This window comes from Silene latifolia, chromosome Y, assembly GCF_048544455.1.
Source record: "Silene latifolia isolate original U9 population chromosome Y, ASM4854445v1, whole genome shotgun sequence".
Classification (NCBI taxonomy): Eukaryota; Viridiplantae; Streptophyta; class Magnoliopsida; order Caryophyllales; family Caryophyllaceae; genus Silene; species Silene latifolia.
The window spans coordinates 132,661,932-132,684,367 of NC_133538.1; the positions used below are offsets into that span (position 1 = coordinate 132,661,932).

The following is a 22,436-nucleotide window of genomic DNA, read 5'->3' on the forward strand; positions in this document are numbered from 1 at the left end:
GCAAAATATATAATAGTTTGAACTTATATCGACAGCCCTAGCTTTCAATTCCTGGTCATCCTCGACACCTGCTGGTAGTTCGATCTGAATGAACTTCTTCTCAGTAGTTTGGGTTGACGAGGGTCGCTGAGGCTGATACTGTCCAAACTCTTTATATAAGAGGGATCTTGAAGGCACCTCGGATACCTGGTCTTAGACAAAGTTAAAGTACCCAATCCCCCTTGAGCCACCTCAAATTTTACCCTATCTACAAGCGAAGTTTCATCCCAATGCGTAATCAAAGGTAGATCGTGGAGGCACGGCCTACCCTTGTAATTATATCGCTGAAAGTAGCTTATCACGAGGAAGGGGATACAACCACCCAACATCGTTAGCCCCTTTTTACAGTCTGTCCCCGCTTTCACCATAATTTCCAAAATATAAGAGCACCAGTCAAAATGCGGAATGGTTTTAGGGTCTTCTACAGCCCTTAAAAGCTTCAAATCTATCCCGTTGTTTGGGGTAGGTGTGAGGAATGAAGACATAGAGAACAAAACAAATAGCCGGCAAAAATGATCGTCCGCCTCCTCGTACTCCATAAGTTCCTTGTGAACTATCCCTAAACTTATTGAACTATTTGCTTTCTCCACCCCGTAAGCTTGCCACCATTTGTCCTTCAGCTCCTTATTTTCGGGATCGTTGGACCCCTTCTGCGAACCAGTAGGTACCAACGGGAGACGGTTGGGTCCAAAAGGTATAAAAAAACAGTCATGCACGTCATGCTTACTGATCATAAACTCCTTCTTCCGAGAAGCCCTGAACACATATGACCCATCAGAGAAGGATTCCAAGAATAGGCGAACGTGTGCAAGTGGGAAGCTGCTAATCTTAAGCTCCAAAAGGCCACCAAACCCAATTTTCTTAATAGCGGACACCTGATCCTCATTAAGCTTTTCAATGATAGAGACAAGCCTTTGAGGTCGATACGAAACCATGATTTCATGCACCCTCTTTACCCTTGGCTTGGCCTCAACCATCTGAGGAAAAACAAGGACAACACACAAAATTAGACATACTGTAGTTGCAATTAGAGATATTTGCAACAAAGAAATAGACATACTGTGAATTAAAGTTCTACAATAAATAGTCAGAGTTATACAAAATATAAGTAAAGTTATACATTCTGATAGTAGAGTTAGTCAGAAAATATCAAGAGTTATACATTCGACAAACAGGTTATTCAAAATGTAATCGAGTTATACAACAAATGACTGCAGTTATAAAAATGTCAAACTTTGAACCTTGGAATCAGGTCCCTTCTCAGTACTTGGTACATCATCCATCTATAGGTGACAAACAATAGGGATTCAGATTATGTATAACCAAAATTCTGTAAAATCAAATTTCTGTAAAATCCAAAATTCTTTTCACCATTCAAAAGAAGAGATAATCAGGGGAGTTATACAGAATAACAGTAGAGTTATACATATAATAACAAAAGTTAGACATTCTGAAAACTAAAGTTATATAATGTATAACTCTAGCCATAGAATGTATTACTCTAGCCATAAAATGTATAACTGTAAGCATATACAGTATAATGTATAATTCCAGGAATAACTCCAGGTATAACTCTAGGTATAACTCCTGGCATCTAATGTATAACTCCAAAATATATATTGTATAACTCTAGGCATATACTGTATAACTCTAGGTATATATTGTATAACTCCAGGTATAAAATGTATAACTCTAGGCATATATTGTATAACTCTAGGCATAGAAACTAAATAGAAGTAGAGTTATACATATAACAATTAGAGTTTTACGTTATGAAAGAAGAGTTGGTCACTGAATCAGAAGAGCTATACATCTAGTAACCAGAGTTATACATATTGAGTACTAAAGTTATTCAAAACGTAGAAAGAGTTATACAACGACTGACTGCTGATAAATAAAAGTCAAAACTTTTAACCTTGATATCAAGTCCCTTGTCAATACTTTCTACAACATCCATCTGTAGATGACAAACAATTGGGATTAAAATTATGCATATATTTAATTGAAGTTATACATCATTCTATAAGAGTTATACCAACAAGACGAGATTTTTTACCTTTGATTCAGATTTCTTGGAAGTTTTCTTGGCATTTTTCTTAGCAAAAACCATTGTTAATTATCAAATGAACTCGTATTTGATCTGCACAACCATAATTAACAATTGAACAAATCAACATTAGCAAACCCATAATTGAAAATTGAAAAATCAAATGAACTCTTTTTATGATAGTTTAACAAAGGCAATAATTAACAAAAAACAAAGTACAAATCACTAAATAAGGAATGGAAAAAATACCTTATAAAAAAATGGAGACAAAGTAGTTTGCAAAGTAGTTGGAATTAATTGGTAGTGATGAAAATGGCGTCTGTTGAGTTGGAATTAATTGGTAGTGATGAAAATGGCGTCTGTTGAGTTGGAATTAATTGGTAGTGATGAAAATGTAGTTATCAGCAATGTGAAGAAAGAAAAAGGAAGACGAAATGACAGGAAATAAAGGGAAAAAAACCGCAAGTTATTTTGAATTATGTGGAAAATGAGGAGGGAAATGATGATGATCGATGGACATAATAAAATAGCATGCATGGGTTAGTGGGTAAGAGGAGAGAGGTAAATCTAAAATATAAGTTGAGTGGGGTTTTACTGCGCCTTTTCTGTGCAATCTTGGCCATTGGTTTGCTTGATCCAACAGCCCACATTAAGACTTATGGACTTAATATGATATAAGGGACTTAGTTGATCTCTTCTCTCTCTCTCTCTCTCTCTCTCTCTCTCTCTATATATATATATATATATATATATATATATATATATATATATATATATAGGGGCGGGTTGTGCATTTAACCGAGTTATCGTACTAACCGCATTTAACTAGCTTAATTAGGCAGTTTTTTTTTTTTTTTTTTTTTTTCAGATGCACTTTATCTACTTACCATATACACCTCTTATTCAGATACATCTTATAACATATCTAGATACACTTTTTCACACTAAAATTTTAGATGCTTTTTACATTTTTTTTTGGAGTTTTAAGACCAACTCCGAGATACATTTTATACTATTTGCGGATACATTTTATGTTATTAGCGGATACACTTTGTGGAAATTGTTACAAATTTTAACTCTAACTCTTGGATACGTTTTTTTTTGGATACATTTTATATTTTTTTGCGGATATACATGACATTAAAGCCAGATACACATTATAATACTTCTGGATATACAAGTTCATACTTCCGGATACACATCGTATTAATACCAGATACGCATGGTTATACTGCCGGATACACATGTATCCGGATACACATCGTATTAATACCAGATACGCATGATTATACTGCCGGATACATATGTATCCCATATAAATACGGTGTGTATCTGGGTGGATATTTTGTGTATCCACTGCCCACCATCACCACTGCCCCATCACCGCCGCCACGGCCACACACTCCCGCCACCAGCTCTCCCACCACCATCGCCACTGCCCCCCCACCACCACCGCGCCCTACCATCACCAACCAAACCACCATGAATCTGCTGACCAACACTACATACCTACTTCCACCGCAACCTCCAGGCACCCCTGACTAACACCATGTCAACCTTGACGCTCACAAAACCGCCATAGATCACCACCACCACAAAACGTCTTCACGACCACCGAGACTCACACCGGTGATACTATTTACAATATCAGGGAGCGGAAGCGACATCACCGGCAACGTCAGATGACGACAACGACATCACGTCACCACCATAGCCACCAGACAACGGCGCTCGCCACCATGAGCATCACTGCAATTGTTTCCAGCCAACGAGATTGTTTTCTTACTCAAAATATTCCAATTAACTCAGTAAGACGATTAAATTTATGAAATTCTAATTCATTTTAAGTAGATCTGTGTTTCAAAATTTTGAAAACCAAATCGAAAATTTGTTTTCTTACTCAAAATCGTTTCCACACCACAATAACTCGAAAATTTGTTCCTCACCGGCGACTTTCCCAACAATGAACCCAGATCCGCAGCACTGGACACACTTCCAGCCCACCACCACCATAACTTCATCCCCACCACTACCACATAACCACACCCAACAACATCCTCTCTCCACCACATCCTCAATCGCACTACCTTAAATCACATTCTACTTAGCCTCACACCACCAGTGGCTCGGTCACGCGCCTCAACAACAATACATCTCGTTTTTTTTTTTTAAAAAAAAGTTGTGTTCTAACTTATAGATATACAAAAAATACACAAGAATTTTTAAAAACAAACCAAACTGACATTCTTTAAGATTTTTTGGTAGAAAAATGGGCTTCATCGAAGTATCGTCGCCGGCGACAGCTGAACTGTGGAACAGAGTAGCTAGGAAAGAGCGACGGTAGATGGAGAGAAATAAAAGAGTGCATAATCACTCTAGCCATCCTTCTTCAACACCCAGATACCATAATTATCGCGCCGGCGACGAATATATTGACTAAGCTACCAAGACTGTTCGAAAATGTACAACTATTTCACCTATGGAATTAATTTTTCGAAATCCTTGTGGTAAATTGTAGGTCTAAGATTTTCAAACTGAATTTTTAAATTACCATAGACAGAAAATGTACAGCAGCGGTGATGTTTTGGTGAAGTAAAAGTGGTTGTGTGGTGGTAGGTGGTAAAAGGGGTTCTTGGGAGCTTCATTGATGGCGTCAGGTGGTAGGAGAAGTTGATGCTAAAAAGCAAATGGAGTGACTAAAATTATAGTGATGGCGAGTGTTGGTATTGGTGGTTGGGGAGTGAGAGAGGATAAGGATTAATGTATGGGGTTGGGTATGTTGGGATACGGGTAATGAAAAGTCGGGGTTTATTTGTGAGGTTTGGGCCCCTTTTAAGTGATTGGGCTGAGATAAATTTGACCCTTAGAAAGGAGTTCGTACGGTTCGCACCATAATTTAGTTCGTGACAGGATCCCGATTATATATATATATATATATATATATATATATATATATATATATATATATATATATATATATATATATATATATATATATATATATATATAGAATTAGGATCATATGAGTATTACTCATATATTTAGGGATTGAGGATCAATCCTAGCCATCTAAAGTAATAGATCCTACGTCTTATATTTCACACATAGAATTAAGGGTAGTTTGGTAATTTCGTTTCTTTGTATATATACCCCCTGCTTCCCTAATTTTACCCAGTTTTTTCAGTCGCCTAATTTGATCATCAATTTCTTTCTCTCTCTAAATTCATCTTCCTAGACATCCATGGATTCCTTCTTTCTCCTGCTTATTTCTTGTGCGCTTCGTTAATTTCTATTTCTTATTAAGGATTACACTTGTCTTCAATCTTAGTCGCTATGTCAGGTATATCTTCTTTCTTTTTGTTGTTATTTTTCGTTGATTTGTTAATTTCCAGCTTTATTTTGTTGTTATTTTTTGTTTTTTTTCCACATATTCGCTACGTTTATTATGAATTCATGTTTAGATTTATAATTTTCAGCTTTATTTTAGGTAATTGTTGATTTTTTTACACATATTTGAATTTTTTATCTTTTTCCTGCTTTTGTGTTCGATTTTATGTCTAACTTCCTCATATGCAGCTTTATTTTAATTTACTTGTTGTTTTTTCCTACATATGTTTGCATTTGCTAGTGTTGTTACTTCGTTCTACTGAATTTGTCTATATTTTTACTTTTCTTCCGGTTTTATTGGTGTACTGAATGAAATTTCAAGTTTTGTACTGTTTTTGCTACCTATATTTTCAATTTTCTCTTGATTTTGCCGTCATTGTAACTTATTGTTTACTTTACATCTGTTTTCGGCTGTTATAATGCATTCTCCTACTATATTCATTTGCAGATCTTGAATCTGCTTTCACAATATTACAATAATAACAGTTGTTCAATATAATATCACCCCATATACAATACAATATCACAACTATTACAATACCAAACTTTGTCCCCCCTACTGTTTGCTGTTATGTTTTGAATTGCTTCTTATATTGCATTCTTTTTCAGATGCTGATAGTTGTGTACCTTCTTCTGGATTCATCTCTCACGATACTAGTGTGTCTCAAATTACTTCTATTCCACGCATTGAAAGTCCTCTCCCACCTACGTCTAATGATAATCATTTTGCTGAAATTACTTCTACTCCCCGCATTGAACAACCTCCTGTTTCTTATCATGAACATCAACTGTTTTTGGAATCCACACCTGGTGGTACTGAATTGTGGTCAAGAAATGTTGCAATTCAGTATAAACCTCAACTTGGTCAGATTTTTGCAAAATTGGAAGACGCTATCAGTTTTTATAATGTCTATGCAGAAGCATGTGGTTTTGACCCTAGGAAGTCCTCTAAAAAAAAATGCGGATGGTGCCATCTTTTATAAACTTGTTGTCTGTAATCGTGAAGGGTTTAGAGATGGTATGAAAAGGAAAGCTATTGTTCATGATAGTGTAGTGGAGCAGCCACTTATAAAGCCGTTTGATATTAAGAACAATAAACTAACTAGGATTGGTTGTGATGCTATGATTGAATTTCGTCTTATCAAGGATGTTTATGTTGTAACTCAGTTTCGTGAATGGCATAATCATCGTCTTTGTTCGCTCACAAATCAAGAATTTCAAAGAAAAAAGAGACACCTTCATCTTTTTCATAAGAAGGCAATTATTGATCATTCAAAAGTTAATTTAGGTCCTACATCGGCATATAGATATTCTAAGGAACATGCAGATGGTTATGAGAATGTTGGTGCTCAATTGATTGATTTTAAGAACTTTGGAAGGGATATTAAATGTTTCATAGGAGATAAAGATGCTCAATTGTTTATCGATAATTTCGAGAACCTCCGTCAAACCAATCCAGGGTTCTACTTTGCTTATGAAGTATATTCTTTCAAATGTTTGGTTCGTGTGTTTTGGTGTGACGCACAGGCACGTCGAAATTACTCTTCCTTTGGTGATTTGGTCAGTTTTGATCCAACTTACAGTACAAATAAATATTCTATGATTTTCACTCCTTTTACTGGGGTAGACCACCACAAAAGATCCGTGACTTTTGCTGCTGCATTGTTGTTTCATGAGGATGACGATTCATTTAAGTGGGTTTTCGAGAAGTTCTTAGACGCTATGGGTCAGCGAGAGCCGCAATGTATAATCACTGACCAATGTCCAGGAATAAAGAAGGCTGTACCCAAAGTTTTCAAGAAGGCTAAGCATAGATATTTCATGTGGCATATTATGCAAAAGGTCCCTGACAAGATTGGAATTACAATATCCAAGGAGACTGATTTTGTGAGTCGTTTGAATTCTGTTGTATGGGACTCTGACTTGGAACCTGCAGAATTTGAACGGAAGTGGTCTGACTTAATTGCTGAACATAACTTGCAAGCAAATTCATGGTTGTCATACATGTATAAAAAAAGAAGACGATGGATCCCGGCTTATTATCGTGATATTCCTATGGGATGTCTTCTCCGAACAACTCAACGATCGGAGAGCCAGAATAGCTTTTTCAAGCGTTTTGAAAATATACATGGTACACTTGTTGAGTTTTGGATGCGTTTTCAAAGCGCCATGGATCAACAACGCCATACTCAAAAGCAACATGATCGAGACAGTGATTATACTTTACCCCAATTAGCTACGTCTCTACACTTGGAAGCTCATACGTCCAAGGTTTATACCCATGCTATTTTCAAAGATTTTCAACAAGAGGCTACTGCCTCCATGTGTTCTCTTAGTGTTGGTGGCTTCACACCATTGTCGACCGATACAGAGGTCATTGTTGTTACCGACGCTAGAATGCGTAAGAGTTATCAAGTAGTGTTCAATTCTATAAGCACTCATGCAGAATGTTCTTGTAAGTTGTTTAATAGGAAGGGTATTATTTGCGACACACATTATTTGGGTTTTCTCGGGAAACAAGTTAGGACTTTGCACTCGATAAGTACATACTTATCGCTACTGGACAAAGAATGCACAAAATATCCCTCTATATGGTTCATATGGTGAGTTACTTGACGACTTTGATGCCACCGATGTAAGGAAGTCGGAGATGTGCAAATTATGGTCGAGTTCTACTCAACTATCGGTTTTTGAGAACTATGCCTAACAATCGATCACCGATCGATCTTGCCGACACATTGAAGCAATTTCGAGTCAAACTCAATCCACAAGCACAGTCAATGACAAAAGAGCAGGAGTTGGAAATGCTTCTTGGATGTAGTTCCTCAACTGAAGTGAGGATTCTACCGCCTCGTCAGGTAAAGAACAAGGGTAGTGGGAAGAGAATGATATCGACAAAGCAACAATGCATTGCTAAAGCAGAGAAGCCAAAAAGGCTTTGCAAAAATTACAAACAATTGGCTAACCATGATAAGCGTAACTGCCCTCATCCTTTTGTACCTGACATCGAGAATCAGGTATGCTACCTAAATAAATATATTCTATTACATTCTTTCTATACGTAAGATGCCATATGATTTTTGTTTATGAGTTTATTTTTGGAATTGTATATACTTTTGATATTGAGCACTGACGACTACTCGCTGTGCTGTTTATGATCTTAATTTCAAAAAGTGTATCAACTGTGCTTGTTCATTTGCTGACAACTACTTGTTGTGCTGTTTTGCATTTTTCAGGGTAGTTCAGATGATGATTGACTACGTTAGGAGGATTCTTTGTTGATGAAGATGATTCATGTTCATCAAGGTCATCCAAATCATTATTTGTGTCGTCGGCTCTTGGTTGGAGGATTCTTTGTTGATGGAGCTCAATATATATAGTTGGAGGATTCTTTGTTGATGAAGCTCAATATATATAGGATATACATGTCATAGTTTCATTACTATTATAGCAATTACACTCCATACGTTAGGATTTACGTAGTGATATAAGTGTGATATTTCATTGTTAGACGTCTGATATTTCATAGTTAGACGGGTGATATTTCTTCCATAGTACTTTAAAACAGTATTATCAGTGTCTGATATTTTACCGTACATGTCATGATATTGCATTGTCAGTCGTGTGGTATTTCTTAAATAAAGATTCCAAAATGTATTATCAGAAGTCTGATATTTCAATGTCCATGTTCTGAACTTGCAGATTAAAATGAATGTGGTGGAATATTGATGACGATGGTTTTTTAAATGTACATATTGTGATATTTCATAGTTAGAACTATGATATTGCATTTGAAGTATAATGTGATATCACAATATACCGAATACAATATCACACTTTTATCAAATAAACACAACACATATGACAATAATTTCAGTATTCTTTACAGTATCACAGTCTGTTCAATACAATACCGCGTAATATTCATTTCAAAATTTTACTTTTTTGGGGATAATTATTATCCTCGCAGTTTCTACAATATCATACTATGATATTGCATTTGAAGTATAATGTGATATCACAATATACCGAATACAATATCACACTTGTATCAAATAAACACAACACGTATGACAATAATTTCAGTATTCTTTACAGTATCACAGTCTGTTCACTACAATACCGCGTAATATTCATTTCAAAATTTTACTTTTTTGGGGATAATTATTATCCTCGCAGTTTCTACAATATCACATGATATCGAATACAATATCATACATGTCTTAAATAAATATCACAAGTGAATAATTATTATCCTCACATTTTTAGGGCATACAATATCACAAGATAGCGAATACAATATCATACTTGTCTTGAATAAATACCACATCTGACCCATTAATTACAGTATTCTTTACAATATCACAACGTATTCAATACAATACCACATAATTAGACGTGTCATGTGATACAATATTTCAACTTATTCAATACAATATCAGCTGTCCTTCTATACAATATCACGGTTTCTAATAAAGAGATTTCTCATGCAAAAATATTCCGAGGCAACGGTGATAGGTTACAGTATTGTTTACAATATCACAATGTATTCAATACAATACCACATAATTAGACGTGTAATGTGATACAAAATTTCAACTTATTCAATACAATATCAACTGTTCTTCTACACAATATCACGGTTTCTAATAAAGAGATTTCTCAGTCAAGTGTGACTAATGTTTGTTTAATAAGAGTTACTATATCACATGTTTTTGCCTTTTCCAAATAATATGTCATTTTGAATGCTGTAAAAGTATCAATTTCACCTAATGTACGATTTGAAGTTTAAATACCACGAATTACATAATACAATCTCACAATGCATTCATTCCAATATCACACCTGTAAGATAAACTAATTGATCAACAAATAGCTGCATGAACCCTTTTAAAATATCACATTAACACTAATTTGATATATCTTCATTACAAAACCTTATCAAACGATCTAGATTGTACCATTTTTGTCTACCTATTACAAATCAAACTCCAAACCCATTTTTGTCTACCTATTACAAATCAATCTGACAATGCATTCATTCCTAAGTCAGATTACACACTTTCTATTTTCCTACATTGATGCCTCGTCCTCCACCTCTACCTCGACCTCTTGCTCTTGCATATTGTGCAATTGTTTTGATCCTCTGACCACCACTTGTGTTTTGCCCATTGACAATATCACTGCAATCCCAAATATGTTCATCGATTAATATATCTCCATAGTCAAATAAAACAAAAACGAATATCTTTACAAAGTAATGACATCATTATATCCGATTAGCCATTTTATTATTTTATTTATTTACCTTTTAGGAGAACTACGAAGAACAGGCATTTCAGTATTCACCGGCTTTTGCACATCTTCACCCTTGCCTCCTTTTACAGGTTTTTTGTTCATTGATGCATCTCTTTTCAGTTTCAGTTGAGGCCAGACTTCTTCCTTTATTGCTGTGAACTCTGCTACTTTTTGAATGACTTGTTCCCTAATTCCATTTATGTCAGCCAAGACTAATCCTGCTGCCATTTCTGCCCAATAGTATCTGCGGCCAACCTTTCCATCAAGATCTGCTTCAAATACTTATCCCTCATACCTTATCATGTGCAGCATTAGAAAAGTGCCGGATTCACTGTTCTTTAGTTCCGGTTTTTGCCATTTGAAGCTTACGTTAACAATGTTAAATCCTATTATTTCTTCAGCTTTCGGCCTTTTCTTTGCTTCCAGATAGTCACTCATACATGAAGCCTGACACATTTGAAGCCAACCATCGGATTAAACCCACATATATTATCCATCAATTTCTCAGATTTCCATTATCAACTAAAGCATTCAACTTACCACAATATCTGCCAGTTTGTAAACACTTGTATCTTCCCATTTATCATAGGATGTATTGTCTAGGACTTCAACCTTTTCTTTGTTAAAGTTTATACAAACACAAAAGTAATGGTCTTCAAATAGCATTGGTACGAAAACAATCTAAGCTGTCAAGTTGCATGTACCGTTGTTTGCGGTAATAAAAGTATCCCAAGCTTCAAAAATCCTCATTTTATGAGTTTCATCCTGACTTTCATCGCCTCCTTGTTGATATAATGCGTGAACAACATCCTGTTTGCAAAATAGTTGTTTATCAATAACAGCACATATTCATTGTAATAATATTAAATTTACAATATTTTACAATCAAATATCTACAGTACTTGTAAATAATATTGCATACCATGTGAGGAAGTCCGAGAAACAAGATAAAGTTGTTGTCTTTGTGGTCCTTGTACTCAATGTCATTCAGTAGGTGTGCCCAACATTCAATCATTTTGCTTGTGACATTCACGTTCTGTTGTATTGATAGTATATCTTCTCTGAGGAGTTTTGCTTCTTCGCCGTAGACAGCAACACATTCACTACAAGCAATTGTATAGGATGACCATTAGTTGAAATATTCTTTCCATATGCTACTAAATAAATGATGGACATCAGTTAAAATAGTTGGGATATCATAATAGTTTTCAATCTTACTCTATAGAGAATGTGTGGTCGTCCAATAAGCAGTAGTCAAGTACTTCTTTTCTTACTTTCAACAAGCTTGCTAAAAGTGCTTGATTGTTCCTCATAAATTTGGATACAACCAGAATATCACCAGCTTTGCCACAGTTGTATGTGCACCCAAGACCATCTGAATTTCCTTTTCGACGGCTACCCAAGACACTAGTATTGCAATCATTGTCGTCTGGTCTTTTCAACCCTAAAGAACAGTTCAGGTGATGCAGCTGTTTTAGTACCAAATAAAATATGTTATTTAAGAAAAAAATGAGCGCTTAAGTAAAAGTAATTAACCTTTGATTTTTGACTTTGGTGTACAAACTTTCTTCAGACTGTTTGCCTTTTCTTTTTCTTCCTCTTCTCTTTTCAGCCTCCTTTTTTCCAACAGGATTGGTTCCAACGATTCCTTTAGTGTGTCGAACTTTGTTACAGTATCCATTGTTTCAGTCCTCGTATGGTTATAATCACTGAAAACCAATGCTGTTGCTATCTCAGCTCGATATAATTTCCTCTTCATTTCATCATTCAAATCACAATCAAATATTTCCCCATTGTAAAACATCATGTGCAGCATCATAAATACCCCACAGTCCAAGTTAAAATCCTTTGATTGCCACTTGAATTTCTTATTAACTAAGGGAAACATTTGCACTTTTTCTCCTTGCTTTAAACCTTTGCTGCACATGTAACTCCCAAATGTCTTTGCCTATACATTTTTGACAACAATCAAGAATCTCATTAATGTAAAGAAAATTCCTCCAATTTAATAAAACACATCAATTGTAGTTTTGCAGTAAAGTTTGAGTTTAAGACTGACCAACTCAAGAAGGTAAAAAACTCTGATTCTTCGAAGTTGTCATAAAGCCTATTGTCTAAGTAGTCCACTGTCTCGTTTTGAAAGTTGATGCATATGCAGAAATAATGTTCGCTTATCAGCAAAGGCAGGAACACCTAATAAAGTTTGCATGAAAAAATTTTATCAGATTAATCAGTAAATAAATGGCATAACACAAATAATTTTTACAATGCTATTGTCTTACTAGATCTGAATTTAAGTTTAGTGGCTGGCTGCAAACATTTTGCCATATATCCCATGCTCCAGCTATTTCTTCAGTAAGTGTTTTTGTCTTCTCAAATTCTTCTCCATTTAGCATTAAGATTTGTTCTAAAGGTGTCTGTAACATTGCAATAACACAATAGGTTCCTTTTAATATTAATCAATATTAAAATAATAATAACTGTCTTACAATACAATAACACAAACTCTTCAATAAAATATCATACTAATTTGAATTTTTTTTCCATAAATAGAAATACAATATCACAATATATCCAATACAATATCACAACATATCCATGTTCACAACTAGTTTTATATTTCATCCAATACATTATACAATATCAGAATGTAATACAATATCACAGCTACTTGCAATATCACAACATTTACAATACAATATCACACTAATTGAAATAACACAAACTCTTCAATACAATATTAATCAATATTACAATAACAACTGTCATACAGTACAATAACACAAACTCTTCAATACAATATCATACTAATTGACTTAAATTACAATATCACAAATATCACAAATATTGCATTACAATATCACAATATCGCAAATATTGCACTGAAGAAAAAATTGACTTAAATTACAATATCACAAATATTGCATTACAATATCACATATTTTTGAAACAATTTTTATCAGCCATGGTTTAAATTTCTTTTGCAGTCTTGAATTAAATTTTTTTCCCAATAATACACAGTTTTCAATAAAATATCACACTTTTAAGAATTAGAACTTACGGCATGTGCAAGCCCAAAGAAAATCCTTTTTGGTCCTGGTGCTTCTTGTTCCTTTTTTGACAACTCATTCATCAAAATTGACCACGATTCAATCACTGCATTTACTCAATCTTCACATCAGGCAATAATGATTCTATATCTGATCTTGAAATTACATGGTAAGTCCCATATGTTACAAGTGTTTCTCTGTCGTACATTATCAACCAAATTAAAGATCAATTTACTAATATGCTTAATATAGCAGTAAGCCTTTTAAATTTTAAAATGTTTGAAAATGGACTTACGATTTCTCAATTGTATGATCATGAATGAAACAATAATCCATGACCTCTTTCTGTTTCTTCAAAACTGATTCAAACAACTGTCTATTTCCTAGCAAGAATTCTGACAGTAGTCTCATTTGCTTATCTGGTTGTCCACATTGTTCGGTACAACCTAAGTTCTGAGATACCAACGATGCACATTCTGGTATAGTATTTGAGTGGAGCAAATAGTCACTAAGTAAACTCTTTGACACACTTGTTCCTCCTTTTTGAACACTTGTTGTTTTGCTTTTTTCATTTTTGTCACTTGCATGTGCAGCTCTTCTCCTTGAATATACGACTTCCTCACTAATTTCTTCATTTTGTACATTCACATCAGCTAATATCTCATCCAAATTAGGGCACTGTTTCATATCCCCATAAATCATGTCATCAATGATTACTTGAGAATCCGTTTGGAGGTCTTTATCAGTACAACCACCGTAGGACTTGTCCAATTCTTTACACTGAGCTTTCAACATATCAGTCCATACGTCGAATGATGGCATCCCTTGTGAATAATCATACATTTCTTTTGCCCTCATTACCAAACCATCGATAAAGCTATGGTAGAATGGATCTTTCATAAAAGGTAGTGTTTGATGAATTTGGCTGCCAAATTGATCTTTTTCAGTTGTATTTTCTTCTACCTTATCATCATTGCCATCAACAGATTTTTTTTCACCGTCTCTTCTACAAGTATCTTCCTTGGGAGGACATTTGTTTGCCGGTTTTATCACTACCCAGTTCATCCGATTTTGTATCATTTCCAACAGGTCCAGCTATCTTTGAGTTGAACTCTTTCATATTATCAGTGTATCTTTTGTAAAACGAGTCTTTGAATCCCTCGTCATTCTCAAAAAAATTTCATGAATTTCCTAGCATTTTTAAAAATCATAATACAATATCAATGTCACATCTATCAATTAATATTGTAATACTAGTAATACTAATAAGATTTAAGAATATCAGAAACATATCTCAAAAGGTAACACAGTTATAAAGTTTGTCTTACATCTAATGCCCTTCCTCTTATTTCTTCGTCACTTTGTATCCCAGGAGGCAATTTGATCAACATGTATCCCTTTGGTATTTCAGTTTCAGTCTGAGGTTGAGTTTGAGGTTGCTGATCTTCTTGATAACCTGGCTGCTCACAGATAGGGTAAACAATTTTAGACGGGACAGCATTCCCCAATGCACCTGTCGCCAACTCACTTTTAGTTCTTTTTGTCAACTCTTTATGTTCCCAGTGTCGAATAAGTGGTAGGCTGTGGGCTAACACATCCCCTTTAAAATTCACCCTATGGAAATAGCATATCATTAACAAAAGTATGCATCCAGTAATAGTACTTGTCTTTTTGGTCCCCTCCTTAAAATTACCAACAGCTTCTACCAACTGCTCAAAAACATACAAACTCCAGTCATTATTTTTTATGTTTGGCACATCTTCAACAGCCCTAAGCAGTTTGAAATTCAGTGTGTAATTTGTTGTAGGTGCCAAGAAAATAGACATGCTATATAAAACAAACAGTTTCTTGAAATCATCACCCGACTCATTGCAACTCATTAATCTATCATGCACAATGTTCAACTTAATAGGGTCTGCCTTACTCTCTAATCCAAATTTTCTTCGCCACTCAACTTTCAATTCATCATCAGCAGTAACTTTGCAATTACCAGTCATAGTTTTCTGCACCCTAGCACCAACCCTAGGAAGCAGGAATACATCATGCACATTAGCTTTGCTTAACAAAAACTCGATTTTTTTCGCCCTAAACATGTAGCTGGTAGGCTTGAAAGCTTTTATAAGCAATTCCACAATCCCTCTAGGAATCTCCTTAATAAGTTTTAAATGCAACAAGCCTCCAAAACCAATTTCTTCCACTGCCTTCTTTTGCTCATCATTAAGCTCACAAATAAGCTCAAACAGCTTGTTTGGCCTACATTTTGTTACAAATTTGTGCTCACTTTCATGTCGACCGGTTCCTTTTTTGTTTTGCTCAATCACGCCCATAATTTCTAAACCCTCCTCATTTTCATTGTGCACAATCATTTTGTTATGATCAGAGGTATCTCCTGTCACCAGATTTGGAGCTCCCTTTGTTGGTTTTTCTTTTTTTGTGGAGCCTTTTTGAGACTTATTATCGTTTATAGCTTTTCTCTTTTTGCAAGGTTTTTCTGTTGGAGTTTCTGTGAGTGCCAGCGTGTTCATGACTGTATTTCTTCAAAAACCTGAGACAAATCACGTCAGTACAAAACAATTTTTGCATAACACAACAAATTCAATACAACATGAATTTTTTTTCCACGTCTACAAATACAACATCACAATATATCCAATACAATATCACAACATATCCATTACAATTTCACAACTAGTTGTATATTTCATCCAATACATTATACAATATCAGAATGTAATAGAATATCACAGCCAGTTGCAATATCACAACATTTACAATACAATATCACAACTAGTTATAGTATTACACAGTATACATAATAAAATCTCACATCATTTACAATACAATATCACAAGATTTACAATACATTATACAACATCAGAATGTAATAGAATATCACAGCCAGTTGCAATATCACAACATTTACAATACAATATCACAACTAGTTATAGTATTACACAGTATACATAATAAAATCTCACATCATTTACAATACAATATCACAAGATTTACAATACATTATACAATATCAGAATATAATACAATACGTTTTTCTCGTGTTCTTCATCTATTATCTATGATGTTACATACAAACGCAAATTAAATGAATTAGAGAAATTTTGCGAAGCAGTATGACACACAAACACGATCAATAATATGAAAGTAGATGAAAAATAATCGATTTTATCAATTAGTTCATGCGAATATCTTTGCATGAAAATGTTAAAATAATTGCACAACATTTTTCGGATATTATATGCATGTCTATGTTATAAAAACATCCGAACAAAGATTTAGAGCAAATATATTGAATACTTAAACTAATTGATCAATTATTTTCTGGAAAATATACCTAAAATGGAAAATCGGAAGAATTTAGATCAAAAATTGTACCTGAATTAAAAGAAAAATGCGATGATATGCAGCAATGATTCGTATTCCTTCGTAATCTTGATTGATTCAACAATTTATCAGTATTTTTCTTCGATTTTTTTTCAATTTTTAGAGAGACAAAGTTGAAGTAGAATATGAAATATGAAATATGAATCGTCTTATTTTTGCGCGTTTTTGTGTTTCGTGGTTTGATTTTTTGCGCGTGGTATTGTATTGAATAAAGTGTGTTATTTCATACCGTCCTCAATCCTCAAATATTTAACCGTCCTCACCGGATCCCGCCTCTCTCTCTCTCTCTCTCTCTCTCTATATATATATATATATATATATATATATATATATATATATATATATATATAGAGTCAAGATCCGGTGAGAACTCCTATATATTTGAGGATTGAGGATTTGTGAATACAATATCACAAGTTCTTCAATAAAATATCACGAAAAATCAGACCTTTGTCAAAAAAATTTTTTTTTTTTTGAATTTTTTTTTTTTTTTTTTTTTGCACAGGTGTTTTTTGTGTGTGATATTTTATCGAATAACTGTGATATTGTATTGAAGAACTTCGATATTGTAACACAATCCTCAATCCTCAAAAAGATAGTGTATCCTCACATGATCCCATTCCTATATATATATATATATATATATATATATATATATATATATATATATATATATATATATATATATATAGAGAGAGAGAGAGAGAGAGAGAGAGAGAGAGAGAGAGAGAGAGAGAGAGAGAGAGAGAGAGAGAGAGAGAGAGAGGGGGGGGGATCTCGTGAGTTTGATTCTTACGGTGAGTTGTGAGTTTTTGTGCTTGGAAATCTGGACCATTAGATGGAGTGAGATCAAAGGCTGAGATTAATTGACTTAACAAATAAAAGTCATCGCTACTCACTCCATAAAAGAAAAAAAAGCCCAAAATTAAATCTACCAACATCAATCATTCAACGTCATCTCTGTCCTCCAATCTTAATCTTATGGTCGCTCCTTTCTCCATCACCATTGTCGTCGGACCATCTCCATCACCATTGTCGTCCGACCATCTCCATCATCTTCAGCATATATAATGGAATTGAGAAGCAACGGACAAGGTGGCGATTAAGAAGCAACGGACAAGCTGGCTTTGAGAAGAAGCTCGCTGGAATTCTATACGAAATTAGCTTCTAATTCCAATTCAGCGTATACAATGGAATTAGATCGAATTCAGGTAAGCAATAGTTAGGTGAATTTCGATGTTGATTATGTTTCGATGATGATTCGCTAGTGGTTCAATTAGTGGGTCAAGGTTGATGTGTGGTGGCGATGTCGGGTTAGCTGTGGTAGTGATGGTGTTACTGATAGTGCACAACGAAGGTCATCTCAATTGACGGTGGTGGTGCTCAGAGGTAGGAGCATCGGGAAGGAGAATTCGCTTGTGGTATCGGCGATGACGAATTCGCTTGTGATAATCGGTGCGGAGAGTATTTCTTATTTGGAACGGGGAGTATTTCTTAATTTCTCGGATGTGGTTTGAAATGTTGTCTAACTGTAATATCATAACATTAATAAGTTGTAGATGATGCACAAGCAGTTGAATTGGTTTGTCACATTTTCTATTGTTTAGTCGATTTCTTCACATATCTATGGTATTGGAAAATCAACTGCTCTTAAAGTGCTAGCGGGGAAGTTGAAGCCTAATTTGGGCGTTTCAATGTAATTGTTTGTTTCTGCGGAATTTGTTGATTAATTCTTCACTTGAAAATGTCGATGAAACTTTGTACAGGGAGGTATGTTTTACATACAACTAACCTAAAAATCTTTGTTTTGTCTGTTTTAGATTGCACCTTTGCAGATAAGGGATTATTTTGGTGATGTAGGGGCGTGGGGTTGCTTGCTTATGTTGGCCGAAGAAAAATGGTGATTGAGTAGTTCATAATAGTGATGAGGATTGCGTTGGTGGAATTGATAATGGGTAAATGTATTGATGGTGGTTGAGTAGTTTCGTTTTTATTTTCCTGCACATTAGGTGCTAATAATGATTCTAATCTTAATAACGTCCTGATTGGATTAGTAAACATTTCTATTGTTTGTTTTATGTTTATAGTAAATAACATTATATGACGTATGTGCTGCCACACAATTGTAATTTCACCCTTACAACACAATAACATCATAATAACATCAGCACAATAATACCAGAATAACACCGGTGTAACAACACAATAATACTAGAATAACATCAGAGTAACAGCACAATAACACCAAAATAACAATACCACCAGAATAACAGCATAATAACACGTGGTAAAAAAGAGTAAAAAATCAACGTAGTAAAAAAATCGAAGTGACACCTGAATAACATCACAATAACACCAGAATAACAATACCACCAGAATAATAGCACAATAACATGTGGTAAAAAAAGAGTAAAAAAATCAAAGTAGTAAAAAAATCAAAGTTACACCGGAATAACATCACAATAACACCAGAATAACAATAACACCAGAATAATAGCCCAATAAAAAGTGGTAAAAAAAGTAAAAAAATCAAAATAGTAGAAAAAATCAAAGTGGCGACGGTATAACATCACAATAACACCAGAATAACAATAACACTAGAATAACAGTACAATAACATGTGGTAAAAAAAAAGAAAAAAATCAAAGTAGTAAAAAAAAATCAAAGTGACACCGGAATAACATCACAATAACACCAGAATAATAATAACACCAGAATAACAGCACAATAACATGCGGTAAAAAAAAGAGTAAAAAAATTAAAGTAGTAAAAAAATCAAAGTGACATCGAAATAACATCACAATAACAGTAGAATAACAACACAATAACACGTGGTAAAAAAAAGAAAAAAAATCAAAATCGTAAAAAAGTCAAAGTAACAGCAGAATAACAATAACAACACAATAACGTGTGGTAATAAAAAGAGAAAAAAATCAAACTCGTAAAAAAAAATCAAAGTAAAAAAACCACAATAACAACATAATAACACGAGCTAAAAAAATAAGAGTAAAAAAAAATTCAAGTAAAAAAAACTCTGGTACAAAAAGAAAAAGAAAAAAGGTAACATAATGAGAAAATTAGAGAAAAACATAAGAGAAAAAAAATCAAAGTTGTAAAAAAAAAACATAATAACACGAGATAAAAAAAGGAGATAAAAAAATTAAAGTAAAAAAAAAAGAGTTGCACTAGAAAAAAGAGAAAATAAGTAAATGACAGTGATTTTATATGACAGGTAAGATTAGATCTTGGCCATTCATCTCTAGTATAATCTAGTGGCTGAGATTTACAAGCACAAACTCACGACTCACCATAAGAAACACAACACACAACTCTAGATTAGATCTTGGCCATTATTAACAAATTAAACTACCAGCCCACTAATAAAATAACATACTACCAACCTTCTATTAACAACACACTACCCTAAACACCCAAACCCAAATCCCGATTATCCCACCACCACCAGATTTCAGCGACCACCACACTCACCGCCGTCGACAAGACGCTGGCAGAGAGATGACCACCGTCGTCACCTCTACTTCCCATCCCAGGTCGCCTTTATTCCACATCCCAAATCTCCTGCTGGCGGAGCTCAGACGATGTCAAACTGGCGCACCTCTGTCGTACCCTCTAATTTTATGTATCTTTGTTAAGATACATTAAAATAGAGCCTAGATACATCTAAAATTGAAGTAGATACATCATAAATTATAACCATCTTAACTCCAATGTTGGTACATCAATTTATCATAATTCCAATGCACCAATCTATCATCATTCCAATGCATCCCATTCACCGGAATTATAATTTCTAACGTCGGTACAGTAGTACAACTTGAAGAGAACGCCTATTCATGTTCCGAAGACGATTCATTGCACTCAGATTCACTGGAAATACACGAGTTAAATTCCGACGATTTCTGCTCGATTGTCACCGAGTATTGCTTCTTCGACAACGAAAGGACGCTGTTTTTGTCGAACTCCCACTTTCTCTCGCCTGAATTCGGGTACGACCAACATCAACTACACAATTTTCACTTCACGAAATCAATGTATTTGGTTTCTTATTTGATGTATCTGAAAGTAATTTTAATGTACCTAGAAAGTAAATTTGTGCATCTATGTTTAGATACATTAAAAATTAGAGTAGTTACATTGAAATAAACGATCGATTATTACAAACAAGAAAAGCTCAGAGACGGCAGGCGCTCGAGTGAAGAATCATCGCCTACCAATTTTCGATCTCCAAATCTGTACTTCACTTCCTCTTGCCTGAATCCGTGTACGACAAACAACAACAGCAACTCAACTCACAACGTCAACTGAGTCGTTGCTCGGAGACGAAACGAGAATTTTCCGGCGTTGATTGAGGTCCGACGATCATCAGTGAAAGAAAGGGACGAAATAAGGGGAAAAGTGAAGATAAAGAGACAAGGACACGAGTGCTCGTCGGCATCTGGTAGTGGTGTTCTTCGGCGTCGTCTTGTGGCGGTGGTGGTAGTGGTGGTTGGTCGTGGTGGTGCTGGCTCATGGTGGTGGTGGATGAGGATGAGTTGTACTGTATAAGATTTGGACTTGGGAGTATGATTGGGAGAAATGAATTTGTGGCTGGGAGGAGAAATGAAATTTAATTGTGAACAATAAAGACGTGTCACGTGTGTAATATTGATTATTAAGGTCGTTCTCACCGAGTGTTCGTTCTCACCGGATCCTAAATCTCTCTCTATATATATATATATTCAAGTTCTTATAAGTCCACCTAAGTATTTGAGTCCCTAAGTCCTCTCTACATCCCTTAGATCTTCCACTAAGGATGGTTGAGATTGAAAGCAACAAAACACACTTAATACTAATTAGTTTCTTATACACTAATTAATCAACTTTCTCTCTCTAGCTTTAATTATACATTCACTAATTGATTATTCTACCCAATTAACATTATTTTTGGCCTTCTTATATTTTCAAGTTTTTACAAAAAAATTGAGAGAAAGTTTATACAAATTTTATGACACTTTTACTGTTTTAAAAGTGTAATTCTAACAAAAAAAAGTGTAATTTTAACAAAAGAAAGCGGTTTTGACGGATATTATTTTGAAATTTCAAATTTTGAAGCAACTTTACGACAAATTTTGCGTTTTACAACAAATTTGAAATTTTGAAGCATATTTACGTCAATTTTTTGAGACATTTTTTTTGTCAAATTTTAACACAACTCA

The 22,436-nt window shown here is 34.5% G+C and overlaps 2 protein-coding genes across 2 annotated transcripts; one reads left to right on the forward strand and one right to left on the reverse strand.

The window, feature by feature from the left end:
• Positions 1-5,419: 5,419 nt before the first annotated feature.
• On the forward strand, positions 5,420-8,080 carry LOC141628944 (protein FAR1-RELATED SEQUENCE 5-like). The gene is made up of 3 exons (XM_074442027.1): positions 5,420-5,426; positions 6,083-6,397; positions 6,480-8,080. The coding sequence occupies exons 1-3, from the start codon at positions 5,420-5,422 to the stop codon at positions 8,078-8,080; spliced, it is 1,923 nt and encodes a 640-aa protein (XP_074298128.1).
• A 2,458-nt stretch (positions 8,081-10,538) lies between these two features.
• LOC141628945 (uncharacterized) lies at positions 10,539-12,726 on the reverse strand. The gene is made up of 8 exons (XM_074442028.1): positions 12,308-12,726; positions 11,990-12,215; positions 11,694-11,874; positions 11,476-11,581; positions 11,312-11,388; positions 11,067-11,218; positions 10,782-11,015; positions 10,539-10,656 (listed from the first exon to the last, which is right to left on the reverse strand). The coding sequence occupies exons 1-8, from the start codon at positions 12,696-12,698 to the stop codon at positions 10,539-10,541; spliced, it is 1,485 nt and encodes a 494-aa protein (XP_074298129.1). The 5' UTR covers positions 12,699-12,726.
• Positions 12,727-22,436: the final 9,710 nt, after the last annotated feature.

Bases quoted from the DNA above. Each gene is read 5' to 3' on its own strand.
- LOC141628945 (XM_074442028.1), bottom strand. From the start codon at position 12,698: ATGTGCAGCAAAGGTTTAAAGCAAGGAGAAAAAGTGCAAATGTTTCCC. The intron at 11,875-11,989 runs GTAAGATTGAAA...AATTGCTTGTAG, and splicing joins GACCACACATTCTCTATAGA to TGAATGTGTTGCTGTCTACG. The intron at 10,657-10,781 runs GTAAATAAATAA...TTGGGATTGCAG, and splicing joins CTTCGTAGTTCTCCTAAAAG to TGATATTGTCAATGGGCAAA.
- LOC141628944 (XM_074442027.1), top strand. The intron at 6,398-6,479 runs GTGGTTTTGACC...GTAATCGTGAAG, and splicing joins TAATGTCTATGCAGAAGCAT to GGTTTAGAGATGGTATGAAA.